This window comes from Oncorhynchus clarkii, chromosome 17 (genome assembly GCF_045791955.1).
Source record: "Oncorhynchus clarkii lewisi isolate Uvic-CL-2024 chromosome 17, UVic_Ocla_1.0, whole genome shotgun sequence".
NCBI lineage: Eukaryota > Metazoa > Chordata > Actinopteri > Salmoniformes > Salmonidae > Oncorhynchus > Oncorhynchus clarkii.
The window spans coordinates 37,033,319-37,047,459 of NC_092163.1; the positions used below are offsets into that span (position 1 = coordinate 37,033,319).

Sequence of the window (14,141 nt, forward strand, 5' to 3'; positions counted from 1 at the left end):
GTGGAAAACCAGTTTGGTCGTCTGCTGCAATAGCCCATCTGTGACAAGGATCGACTAGAGTTGTGCGTTCCTGAGATGCTGTTCTCCACGCCACTGTTGCACTGCTCCGTTATTTTGTCTGTTTGTGGCCCGCCTGTTAGCTTGCACAATTCTTGCCATTCTCTTTCGACTTCCTCAACGAGCTGTTTTCGCCCACAAGACTGCTGCTGACTGGATGATTTTTGTTTGTCTTACCGTTCTCTGGGAACCCAAAACACTGTTGTGCATGGAAAGCCCAGGAGGGCGGACGTTTCTGAGATACTGGATCCAGCGGGCCTGGCACCGACGATCATACCACGCTCCAAGTCACTTAGGTGACTCAAATTCTAACATTCAATTGAACAGTAACTGACTGCCTGTCAGCCTGCTTTACATAGCAAGCAACGGCCACGTGACTCACTGTAGAAGCAATCCAGTTTTGTAAACAAATAAACTGGCCAAAGAGTGTTTGACATGCATACAAGGGAATCCTTTTGTATGTGGACTTCATCTCCCACAATGCCCCTCTTCTTCCAGCCTGTCTAAGCCATTGGCGGCAAAGCCCCCAAGCCAGCTGTTAAGTAAAACAAACAAGTGGGCTAGGGGGAAGGCCCATTCAGTCTGCCATAGAACAGGGAAAGGGAACTTGGACATCCCAAAAACACCACACACATACACACACGCACATTTGTCTGTTTTTAGCCCAATTCAATCGCGCAGTGTGTTTTGAGCTTGCTTTGGACCAAGCTGTGGGTGTTTACTTTCTCCAGAATCGTTTTTCTGGCAGCTGTGTAGGTTTGCCAGGAGGGACAGTCATTGAAAGTGGAATGAGAGTCTATTTTGGCTAAAAGAAAGTGTGTATATGCGATGATCAGAAAGTCACATTGTCTGGCAACCGTGCAATGCGATCCCCGGGGATCCGTCTTAGTGCCTTTTACTCTTAAGCTTAGGGGGTTTGTGGGAAGAGAAACGCTGAGCCAGTCTCTCTGTGGGTAGCCACCAACCTCCCTCAGACGTTTCTTATAGTGCCAGCTTACCTGGCACTTCTCTTGCACCCACGTGCACACACTTCTTCCCCCAGCCTATGTTCATGGAAACAGCCCGGATGATGAACTCACAACTCGTGTAGAAACCGCTAGTTCCGTTTCAACTGTGAAATGTAAAAAAAAATCTGAGCTTCAAAAGAATCCCCTGGTGAAATATGGTTCCATTGTAGTCTGCAGTTTGTAGCCCTAATGCAAGCTTTGAACTGTTTTGACACCTGTCAGAGATGTTGATGAAATAAGGTGCCTCGGTCTCTCGCTCTGGTGATACTTTGATCATGTTTTGGAGTAATGCGACAGCGGCTTCTCGAGAGAATGGGGACAATGTTCAATGTGACGCGATTTACAGAACTCCATGACTGCCATTTGGAAATCTTACTGAAAGCAGTGCACTGGGGTTGCTGGCGTACAGTGTCTTAAGTTTGGATGCTCCGCCAGTAGTGGAACAGTAGTTGAGTAGTGTGTTGACACGTGAAACAAAGATTAACGTTTAACTTTATCCTTTAACTCTTTGGAAAGGCGAATCGGTCACAAAGTCACGAGACAAATGAATACAATATTTGTTTTGCTATGACGTTAGCACCTAGCACATTTTGTTAGACACTTTATTAATGTTTACACATTTTGCACTACTCATCTCATGTGTACAGTGTATATACTGTATTTAATTTTAATGTATTTTAGTCCTACGTTGCTTGTCCAAATATTTATGCATTCATTCCTTTACTTCGAATTTGTGTGTTGTGAAATGGTTAGATATTACTTGTTAGATTCTACTGCACTGTTGGAGCTAGAAACACAAGCATTTCGCTACACCCGCAATAACATCTGCTAAACGTGTGTAGGTGACCAAATAAAATGTTGTTTGATTTGATTTAGACTCAACATTGGCATTTTTTAATTGAATGTAAATATAACATTGTCTCGCTGTAAATAGTGACACAATATCAAACCACAGACCAAATATACAAATGCAGGGCTTTTTTAAAGTTTTATTGCCGTGATAGCGTGAAACGGACCCCGGTTGATAGCGTGAAACGGACCCCGGTTGATAGCGTGAAACGGACCCCGGGTTGATAGCGTGAAACGGACCCCGGTTGATAGCGTGAAACGGACCCCGGGTTGTTAGCGTAAACGGACCCCGGGTTGTTAGCGTGAAACGGACCCCGGTTGATAGCGTGAAACGGACCCCGGTTGATAGCGTGAAACGGACCCCGGTTGATAGCGTGAAACGGACCCCGGTTGTTAGCGTGAAACGGACCCATCGCTCTGACTTTGATACAGGGGGAGAGAGAGAAGTCAGAATGCAGTTCTGCTCCCCCCTTAGAGAACATTTTAGAGCAGGGGACAGACAGCTGGCGGCCCGCGGGGTCTCAACTTAATGTGGTGTTAGAATAGTCGAAGACACACGGTGCAATTTTAAAATGTTGTTGTGCATCAGCAGTTTTCCCTCTTGTTATTTCAGTCATGGACAGTCACTTCGTTAGCCCGTGTCAGCAAAACATTTTTAGATTTGGTAAATTATTCTAGCCAGCTATCTAAACTTGTAGTAATCATGGTCAGATTACTGACCAGGGGGTCCCCATTGATTTTGTTAGTCACTCGCACTCAGATATCATATTCAAAATTGCGAACATTTCTTTCCACCCCATGGCAAAAAGTGTAGAATTGCAGGGATTTAACTCACTCCGCTGTCAAGGGGGGGGGAGCCAAAATGTTTTTCTCAGAAGGTGTGGCCCCCTAACAAAATGTAAATTATGGCCCCCGAAAGGCTAGGGTTGGCTCTGACTGCATGTGTGGGTATGGATGTGGGTATGCAGAGCTGTGAGCCACTGTGGCCCCTCAATATGAGGTTCGATTTTTTTTATGGCACCCAACCCCATCAAAGTTGCCCATCCCTGTTTTAGAGGCCCCCATCTTGGCAGTGTATATACATTTGTAAGCCAATTTTACTGCAATTCTATGCGTTTTTCAAATCTCCTGACTGTCTAGCTTTTATTTTATTGATTGTTAGTTCCCAAAGATGATATTATGTCAAATATATAGGTCCATTATCTTTTCTATTTACTTTATCTGGTTTTAGTTGTTGAAGTTTACACTGAAAGTGTTTTTCCATCCCAAAAATCTCTGTCTCTCTCTCTCTTTCCGTCTGTATGCACACAAAATAAACAGAATTTTTTTGCACTGTTTAGACAGCGGCCAGTCCAAGGATTTCAACGGCAGGAAAATCCCTGATGTTGCTTCTCAGGCTTCCAGTCTAAGCTCACATCCACTACAAGACCATGGTGCTGGCATACGGAGCAGCAAGGGGAACTGCCCCTCCCGACCTTCTGGCTCTGCTTAATCCCTACACCCCAACCCGAGCACTCCGTTCTGCCACTTCTGGTCTCTTAGCTGTCCCACTCCTATTAGAGATCAGCTCCTGCTCAGCCCAGACAAAGCCCTTCTCTGTCCTGGCACCCCAATGGTGGATACCAGGTTCCCCCCTGATGCTAGGACAGCGGAGTCCCTGTACATCTTCCAAAAACATCTGAAACCGTACCTCTTCAAACAGTATCTTCAATAAGACATCAGTCATTCTAACCCCCCATCCCCCTCCCCCATTATCTTATATTTTCCTACTAGCACTAACTTTACTTTTCTTTATTGAGGGAAAAAAATGACTGTCTCACCGGGCTATCTTAAGAGAATGCAGTAACTGTAAGTCACTTTGGATAAGAGCATCTCCTAAATGACCCAAATGTCAATGGCGTACGATAGTGGAGGTACTGAATTTGTGAGGTGTGTTGGTCATTTTCTCATCATTTGGTGTGTGTTTGTCGGGCGATTTTGTCAGGAATGGAGCGACATAGGCCGTTTTTAGAATTTGTTCCGATATCAAGCAATACCAGGCTAGTATCAACTGCTATGAAGTTGGCGCCTTGGTTTTTTCTTACCTCTTTTGCGTGCAATTTTTGTTTGTGAAATGTTTATCTGCATTTGTTAACTGACTGTATTAATAGGCTTTCAAAAAAAAAAAAAGATAACTTGATGATGAATTAGAGTGAACTGCTTCGATGGCATTGGACTAAAGAATCGGGGCGGGTTCCTCGTTGTGCAACGCTTGTTCTGTTGAGTGGGAGTTGATGATGTAAGCACTCCGCCAAAGCGTGGTATAAACAATGTAATGACTTCATGTGTTCCTTCGCACGAACACACACTTTCTCTGGACCCCCAAGGCTTTACACCCCAGTGATACAAGACAATACACGGAGTGTTACCAGATGGTCTAAGCCATCATCTCATCCCTGGTGAATATTACAGAATCAATGGACTTTCTCAAACATTGTCACACCAGTTCATTACCAGACAATGGAGTCCACACAAGGACAAACTGCAGTTCATTCTTTTTTTGAAGTCTTGGGGATGTTATGATATCACAAGTGTGGTGCTTTATAAGGTTGGCAGTGGTAACATGGCATGCTGTCTCTGTTGTATAAGTCATACACATGTATGTCATTGTTTTATTTAACTAGGCAAGTCAGTTAAGAACAAATTCTTGTCAATTCTGTTTACAAGGACGGCCTACACAGGCCAAACCCAGGCGACGCTGGGCCAATTGTGCGCCGCCCTATGGGACTCCCAATCACGACCGGATGTGATACAGCCTGGATTCGAACCAGGGACCGCAGTGACGCCTCTTGCACTGAGATGCAGTGCCTTAGGCCACTGCACCACTCGGGAGCCCGAGTGTTACGAGAGTGTTATGTAGAGCCATTATTACTGTTTAATGTACTTTGTTCCAGATCTTTCACTCTTTCTTTCTCATGCGACTCGTTTGAGCATCGTGTCAACTCATAAGCCGACATGATATTGTGACACAAAGGCTACTTGGCATCGTCTACGAACAACCGTTTAACCCAAACCTCTCTATCTCTCTCTCCATTCCTCCTTCCCTACTCCTCCAGGACTGTCCCCAGATCAGACAGACAGACGAATTCAGACTTGACATAACGGTGCATGAATGAAGGCGTTACTCTAATTCTCCCTCTCTCTTCCAGGACTGTCCCCAGATCAGATAGACACATGCAGACTTGACATAACGGTACATGAATGAAGGCGTTACTCTAATTCTCCCTCTCTCCTCCAGGACTGTCCCCAGATCAGATAAAAATATTCAAACGTGACACAACATGAATACCTGAATAACCTAAATCTCTCCATTCCTCTCTCCCCCAGGATTGTCCCCAGATCCTGCCCTCTACCCAGATCTATATCCCCGTGGGCGTGACCAAGCCCATCACACTGGCCGCTCGCAACCTGCCCCAGCCCCAGTCTGGCCAGAGGAACTACGAGTGCGTGTTCCACGTGCAGGGAGAGGAACACAGCGTCACCGCCCTGCGCTTCAACAGCACCAGCATCCAGTGTCAGAAGACCTCGGTGAGTGGTGGTGCACAGTTTTATTCCAGCCCAGTACTAACGCATCTGATATACACGGAACTAAAATATGAACGCAACAATTTCAGAGATTTTACTCAGTTGCAGTTCATATAAGGAAATCAGTAAATTTAAATAAATGCATAAGTCCTAGTCTATGGATTTCACATGACTGGGAATGCAGATATACATCAGTTGGTCACAGATACCTTTAAATCAAATGTTATTGGTCACATATTTAGCAGATGTTATTGCGGGTGTAGCGAAATGCTTGTGTTCCTAGCTCCAACAGTGCAGTAGTATCTAACAATTCACAACAATACACACAAATCTAAAAGTAAAATAATATATAAATATTAGGATATTTTAATATTGCCTACAAAAAAAAAGCTAGGCATGTGGATCAGAGAACCAGTCATTATCTGGTGTGACTCATGCAGTCTCTCCTTCACGTAGAGTTGATCAGGCAGTTGATTGTGGCCGTTGGATTGTTGTCCCACTCCTCTTCAATGGTTGTGCAAAGTTTCTGGTTATTGGCTGTAACTGGATTGGCGCTATGTACACGTCCAGAGCATCCCATACATGCTCAATGGGTGACATGTCTGGTGAGTATGCAGTCATTTTCAGCTTCCAGGACTTGTATACAAATCCTTGCGACATAGGGCCGTGCATTATCATGCTGAAATATGAGGTGATGGCGGCGGATGATTGGTGTCCACATGACGCCATACACGTGGTCTGCGGTTGTCAGGCCGGTTGGACATACTGCCAAATTCTCTAAAATTATGTTGGAGGCGGCTTATGGTAGAGAAATGAACATTACATTATCTGGCAACAGCTCTGGTGGACAGTCCTGCAGTCAGCATGCCAATTGCATGCAAAGAAATTGAGAGATCTGTGGCATTGTGTTCTGTGACAGAAATGCACATTTTAGAGTGCCCTTTTACTGCCCCCAGGTGCACCTGTGTAATGATCATGTTTAATCAGCTTCTTGATATGCCACACCTGTCAGGTGGATGGGATTATCTTGGAAAATGATAAATGCTCACTAACGGGGATGTAAACAAATTTGTGCTCAAAATTTGTGCGAATGGAACATTGTTTTTGTAATAAACCAAATGCTTGCTGATTTGGTTTTATCAAGATGGATTTTGGTCAGCACAGCAGGGATGCACCTGATTTAATAAATCAATGGGATGGCGGTTAGTATTTTGACCAATTGTCATGTTTAGAGGGAGTTTGGCCGGTTTTAGGATTGTAGGAAATAACTGTGCAGAGAGTATGCTGAAGGGTGTGTTGGAAGTCGTGTGCGCGAGTGTGCATCCGTGCTCACACGCATAGACCCATCTGTCAGTTGAGTAGCAAATGAGGAAGTGTGTGTGTGTGTGTGTGTGTGTGTGTGTGTGTGTGTGTGTGTGTGTGTGTGTGTGTGTGAGATAAGAAGTGACGATGCGCTCCACCGAGGCTGAAAATGTGGAGAGGAAGCCTGTCATCTTTGAACCTAGTCAAGACAGGATTGATCATGTTTACACCTCTCTCCCACTCACTCTCTACCCATCTCCTCTACCTTTCTCTCTCTCCCTGTCCATCTTTTTTTTTCTCTCCCTTCGGCGCTCCTCTCTTCCTCTCGCTTAACCCACTCGCTCTCTGTTTTGTTGTCCTTCTCTACCCTCAACCACTCCCTCTTGTGTTCTAACTTCCTCCCTCGTCCTCTTTTGTTTTTGTCTCATGGAGAGGCTGTGCCGTAAGCAGGGTGACGTGTTCGTCACTAGAGGGACAGGAGGTGGACACTTGTGTCACCGACTGTGACACACCAATTATAGGCTCCATGATATGACCATTATACTTTACATTTGTCTGTAGGATTTTGGTTGTCCTGTTTGGCGCCTTCAGGTCATTAGGAAGGTCTCTGTCGTTCTTTTCCCTCTCCCCCTTTCTATTCCCTTTCCCCCCTTTCTACCTTTCTCTCTCCTCCAAAGCTGCTTGTTTCTCTCGCTCTCTTCATGGGACACTCGTCCTATCACTACCTCCAAGGAAGGCTGCCATATTGATTTTGGTTTGTATTAGGGGTGTCAATCCTCTCTGGGTATCCTGTCAAACAGGTGCCCCCTAGACTTGAAACATCAGCCATGTCTCGGACAAAAAAAAAACAGCACAACATCCCGGGAAAGCCTTCAGAGAATCAAACTAATTAGCTTTGAACACCTGCAAGTGGATGTCAATACACGCTACAGCTGCACATTAGAGATATGGGGCCGTGGGTTCACTCACTGTGCTAAACACGCACACATGTAGCATGTCCAACAGGACCCGGGGCTTAGCCTTGTTGCCATAATGATTAGCATTTAGCAATGCTAGTGTGTTTGAAAGTTAGCGTAGCTCCTCCCAACGTAGCATAAGGGCTCCAATGCGAGGCTGTCTGTATCGACAGCTAGTCATTAGCGCGCCGCGCACCAAAACCCCCATTGTTTCTGAAGGAAGGCTAATTAGCCAATGACAGCGCTGTCTCCAAAGAGGGCCCTTTATTGACTGTTTGTTAAATGTAGCAGCCAGCGATAATCAGCAGCAGACTCAGGACAGGCCAAAACAGTATTTCTACACATGACAGCTGACAGGAAGATGTGCTAGTAGGCTAATTAGCGGTTAACTGTAAGCTCTTAGTGATTAGCTCTTAGCGGTTAGCTACCCGACTTGTTTTATATGCTAACCTGTAGTTTATTGGTATGATAATACTAGCGTCCAATGAAGCCTACGCTAACTCTAACTCCATTGTTAAGACATTGCTTTGTTGTTAAGAAACACCACTTTTGTGGCATGATTTTACTGCCACTTTCTACATTTACTAGGAGTGGTTTGTTACTTAAAAGCAATGGAATTTGTATCATTGTCATCCAATTTTAATCAAATTCCGAAACATATTTCACTGAAATGAAAGGAGTCATCCCCAAATATTGGTTTTCGTTTCACCACTGTTTTTCCGATGCACATCCTTCCATGTGAGCCAGTTGCTCCTTGTTCGGGCTGTGCTGCTCAGGATGCTGCTTCCATGATATGAATCATGTATGATGCTGCAGTAAAAATGGAGAGCTCACGTCATCTGGTATGCTGTGGGTACACCTTGCTATGGTGAATGCGGAGTTGCATGGCGAGAGAGAGGGGGGGGGGTGTGTGTGTGTGTGTGTGTGTGCTCGCTCGCTCGTGGAACGAGAGGATCTTGCGGGGTCCTGATGCTCAATTTTATTTTTTACCTTTAGAGTCAACACATGGATGTTAATCTTATATTAAGCATAATTTTAGCCCAGACTATGTTGAAATTCTGTGTTTTTTACTAGAGTATTCTTGTCAGCGTGTCAACTCATCTTCCACCACTCAGTGGAGTGAGGAGAGCGAGAGATGAGCTGAAGGAGGGTGGGGAAAAGAGATGGGACGAAGAGAGATTTCATTGCAGCGGCGGAAGAGAGGGATGGTTTGGAAGGTGGAAGCAAACCTGTGGCCAGTTTCCTCCACACAGCTTTCGCTCTTGTTTTGATGCGTTTGATGGATCCTTTTTGTCTTCTATTGCCTCTTAAAGGGAAAGTAGTCCAAAATGAACTGAAAGTAATCAGATTACACTACTGAGCCTGGGCTATCCAAAAATGTTGTTACTGACTACCATAGGTGCAACTTTGGTTTTAGAAGTGTGTGGGGACATAATATATAAATATATATATTTTTTTTAATCCAGTCGCATAAACACTCCAAACAGCCTATCCGACTGCTCGGAGGCGTCCTCATGGTCCTAAAGCACACTGAAGCCTTGTTTTGTATCACATTCCAGTGATAAAACTGGGGGTAATGCAATTTCAGAATATGGGGGGGGGGGGGGGGGCAGCATGTCCCTCCTTTCCCCAGTTAAAATTGCACCCCTGCTGATTACAAATGTGGACAGGTAACTAACTATAACATATTAGGTTTAGATAGTAACATACCCAACCCTGGTGACAAAAATGTATGAGCTCTGTACAGGATCATTTATGTAATAAAGAGTAGCTAAGCAGCTCCTCAATAATTGTCCATAGAAGCTTGATCCAATACGTTGTATGTGCAAGACTTTTGGAAGGCTATGGCAATGGGTTTCAAGACGAGAGAAGAAGAAAAAGTTCCTTCATATTTTTTCAGGAAATACTGCATAAACACAGTGACTCTCCGTTAATAGGCAGAGCTGTAATATATAAGGGAAAATACATGTTTTTTAACAGATTTATACAGATCAGCTCTGCCTATTATCGGACAGTCGGTGATGTGCAATCAAAACTGTCTCAATATTGCGGGCCAAACAATGACCAAAAAAAGGAAAGGGAAAGGGGATACCTAGTCAGCTGCAAAACTGAATGCTTTCAACTGAAATGTCTTCTGCGTTTAACCCAACGCCCTTGAATCAGAGCGGTGCCTTAATCAACATCCACGTCATTGGTGCACGAGGTGCAGTTGTTTTTGGGGGTTAACTGCCTTGCTCAAGGGCAGAATGGCAGATTTTTCCACATTGCCAGCTCTGGGATTCGAAACCAGCCACCTTTCAGTTACTGGCCCAATGCTCTTAACCGCTAGGTTACCTGCCGCCTGTAAAAACAAACAAAAAGCAAAACGCACCACACATTCCCCTGGTCTCAACTCTCACAAGGGATAGGACCTGGAGAGTGTGTCTGTTTTTCTCCTTGACAGTGACCAGGCAATCTCCTCTCATCCAGCCTGCCAGAGGGGGTCATGGGAGCTTGTAAACAAGAGGAAACACAGCCAGGCTGCTGATGCCGGGGTCACGAGACTCAATAAGTGACCACAGCTGGTCTCTGAGAGAGGGAGGAGAATGCAGGAGAGGGCGGCAGGTAGCCTAGCGGGTAAGAGCGTTGGGCCGAAATGTCGCTGGTTCTGATCCCCGAGCCGATTATGTGAAAAATCGTCCGACGTGCCCTTGAGCAAGGCACTTAACCCTAATTGCTCTTGTAAGTCGCTCTGGATGAGAGTGTCTGCTAAATGTAAATGTAGGGGGAGAAGAGAGAAAAGGGGAGAGGACAGAAATGTGACTTCCGCATTTAACCCAACCCCTCTGAATCGGAGAGGTGCTGCCTTAATTCACATCCACGTCTTCAGCGCCCGGGGAACAGTGGGTTTAACTGCCTTGCTCAAAGGCAGAACAACAGATTTTGACCTTGTCCTCTCGGGAATTGGACCCAGCAACCTTTCACGCTCTTAGTGAGTTTAGTTGTTTGGTTAGTTATGTTAGTTCGAGAGGGGAGGGGAAGGTGAGGGGTGGAGAGGATTTAGCGTGGGAGAATGAAAATTAGTTTCAGTCTAACTCATGGTTTCTCTCTTGGTTCCTGTATTTTTTTCTCTCACTCGCTTGTTTCCTCTCTCTTCCACATGTTTTGGTGTGTCTCTCTCCTCCTCCTTCCTCTCTCATTCTCCCTCCTACCCCTTCCTCCACGGGGGGGGGGGGAATAAAGAGAGGGGACAGATAATATCAGCGCCGGTTTTACACCGCCACCTTCAGTCGGATGAAAGACTGGGCCACTCCATCACCCGTTTTCTCTCACTTTTCCTCCGCTAAGACAAAGGAGAAAGGGATGGAAAGTCTGGGAGAAGGAGAAATATTGTTTGGTCTCAGATCTTCCTCTCAATTCGTGTGCGCGTGCGCACGTGCATGCGGACAGCAGCTGTTTCGAAACAAAAATTAAGAGTACTGGGAGAGCCTGATGGGTGCCAATTAAGGTGGACGATGATAAAATGATGATGAATTGCAGTCGGGCGCTGAGACACACACACACCAGCCCCTCTCCCAGGACCCAGGAAAAGGATAAGAGGGGGAAGGTGGGCAAGAGGGGCAGGCTGTTAGAAAATTGGGCTGAGGAAGCGATGGAGGAGAAGGAAGGAGGCAGAGGGGGAGGTAGAAGGAACGAGGCGAGAGGGGCTTACAGGAAGGAGGGAGGGCTCGGTAAAGAGAGTGTTCGGGGAGGGAGAGTTGAGTAGAAAGCAAGAAAAGATCCAAGAAGTTTGCTCGGAGAGAGAGGAAACGTAATTGCGATGGAGTGAGAGAGAAGTTTGGAAGACAGTAGGAGGACACAGCTGAGGACATGACGAGGGGAATGAGGAGGAAAGGAGACTCGAGGTCAGAGAAGTAGAGACAGAGTGTAGCTGCAGGGATAATGGTGATCACTATACGTATATATACCACCGGTACCAGAGCAGGTCCAAAATGCTTCTTAACAGCCTCTACCCCCCCCACCCCCCACACACACATTGACTCTGTACCGGTATCCCCTGTATATAGCCTCGCTATTGTTATTTTACTGCTGCTGTTTAATTATTTCTTACTTTTTTTTCCTTTTTTTTACTCATCTATTTTTTTTACTTACCACTTTTTTTTTTCTTAACTTCTTAAAGCACTGTTGGTAAAGGGCTCGTAAGTAAGCATTTCACTGTAAGGTCTACACCTGTATTCGGCGCATGTGACAAAATACAATTGGATCTGATCTGTTCCTTTGTATCCAACTGTCCCTCCCCTCTAGACGGAGGAGTGTAATACGGAGGGAGGCTTAGAGCGGAAGTCTTGCGTCTGCACCACGCTGAAAGTGTTTGTGTTTGTGTGTGAAAACACTGAGCCATTAGAAAGGCACTGGATGTAATGTGGAGTAACTGTATCGCCGACGGTCCTTCCCTCAGAGAAGGGGGCGCCCGGTCATGTATGGTATAGCTTAACCGGACATGATGAACAGGGGGGCCTGCCGCCGAGGTCGCTAGTTAAAACGGGATAAGGCAGGCAACTCCTTTAATTAGGGGTGGTGTGTGTGTGTGTGTTTAGTGAGAGAGGGAAAGGGAGACAATACCACTGTTCAACAGCCTTACCCTCACTCCTCCTCCCCTGTCCAAACCCCTTTCCTCCCATCAGGAATCAAGCCTATTCCTCTCTCCCCTTCTCCACTCACACAGCCTGCTGCTCAGTCCAGCAGTTTCCTCCTCCCTCCCTCCCTCCCCTTCCTTCTCCTGATGGGTGAGGCGGTACACAGCTCCCATGCGCCGTCCTGTCTAAATAAGAATGAATTTGCCGACCGGCTATCAGCATATGTCAGCTTATCCACCTCCGTTCCTCCCCTCTCGCCTCCCCCCTCGCCTCCCCTCTCGCCTCCCCTCATGCCTCCCCTCTCTGCCTCCCCACATGCCTCCCATACTCTCTTCCTTAATCCCTCCCTCCAAGAAACGCCTCGTGTCAGGTTTTGATGGTGTGTTGCGTGTAAATCTGGGGGAAAAGCGAGATGGGAGAAGTAGAGGAGGACAAACGGCGTTAGGAGCGGACTGACCAAGTTAGTGAGATGGGCAGCGAAAGAGTGGGTGTATTTGACACAATTCCTACCCCCAGCGTCGTCTCATTTGAAATGGCCAGGACTAAGCCAATATGCACGTGGGTTGGACTATACCAATATGGCTGCGGTGTTCCTCGATTTCCTCGAGCCAGCAGTTTCTTCCTTCCTTCCTCTGTGTGTTTGAAACGATAATAATTTTAAAAAATGTGGTGGCGATATGATGAGATCCGAACTTGCTCTGGCCCTGTTCCAATCCTGTTATGCTAGCCAGATTAGCCCAGACAGTCATGTTATGAGCCGGGCCTAATTCCATACTGACTGACCCCACACTAATCCTAGGGCGGATTACCACTTGATCCTTGATTTATGCCTTCATATCTGGACTGTGTGTGTCTGTCGGTCTGTGTCGGTGTGCGCTTCTGTGTGTGCACGTCTCAATGTGTGTGCTTGTGCGCGTGTGTTGGGGTTTTATCAAGGTCGATACAGCGCATTCTGTGGATGTCAATTAGCCTATATTATTCTGTATGTAAAAGGTTAATCACCTTGCCAACGGCATTTTCATTGCTTTTCCATCACTTTTGTTTATCAATGAGCAACAATTTTCGTTCATCTGTTTCCCAATAGAGGTTGTTTACCTTGCTTTAAAGAATTGTTTGTTGCCTGAGTTAACGGCACGTAGCAGGTTGAAAGGTTATTGTTCAAAGGATCCACATTTCGGTGATACCTCAAGCTGTCTAATTTTAACGTTGAACAAAAATGAAGGCAAAGGAAGAAAAGCAAGTCTTGCATAAACATCGTCTTACAGTCTGGTGACTACAGACCTGCCCCTTTCACCTGGCTGGTGAGGAGAAAAGAGAGGGGGTGGAGAGAGGTGTTTGGGAGTATCTGCACACCGCACACAGGCATAGGCTAGCCCTTGGCACGTTGATGTCTTTAGACTTTTGCTTTGGTACCCCTTCAACATGACTAATTATCTGGATCTGTGTGTGACTCTTGAATGCAACCTGGACTCGGGTGTAGACATAGTAAACGTTGATTTAGATTGATCCCATTTAGTATGGTATGTACTAATTTGTATGATATGCTACGAATTACAAGTTATATGATGTGTTACGAATGGAAAGTCGTAAAACATGTTAGATATGTTACGAATTATAATTTGTTGTGGCTTACTTTAGCTAGGTGGCTAATGCTAACTTTAGCTATGGTGGCTAACGTTAGCTATGGTTAAGGTTAGGATTATGTTAAATGGTGAAGGTTAGGGTTAGGGGAAGGGTTAGCGAACATGTTAAGTAGTTGCAAAGTAGCTCAAAAGTAGTAAGAAGTTGCT

The 14,141-nt window shown here is 45.7% G+C and overlaps 1 protein-coding gene across 2 annotated transcripts in view; it reads left to right on the forward strand.

The window, feature by feature from the left end:
- Positions 1 to 14,141, forward strand: part of LOC139370758 (plexin-A1-like) — a 314,226-nt gene that overhangs the window by 234,981 nt on the left and 65,104 nt on the right. For both annotated transcript variants that reach the window (XM_071110449.1, XM_071110450.1), the window contains exon 10: positions 5,280 to 5,480. In XM_071110449.1, the coding sequence (XP_070966550.1) occupies positions 5,280 to 5,480 (201 nt within the window). The remainder of the gene's footprint in view (positions 1 to 5,279; positions 5,481 to 14,141) is intronic.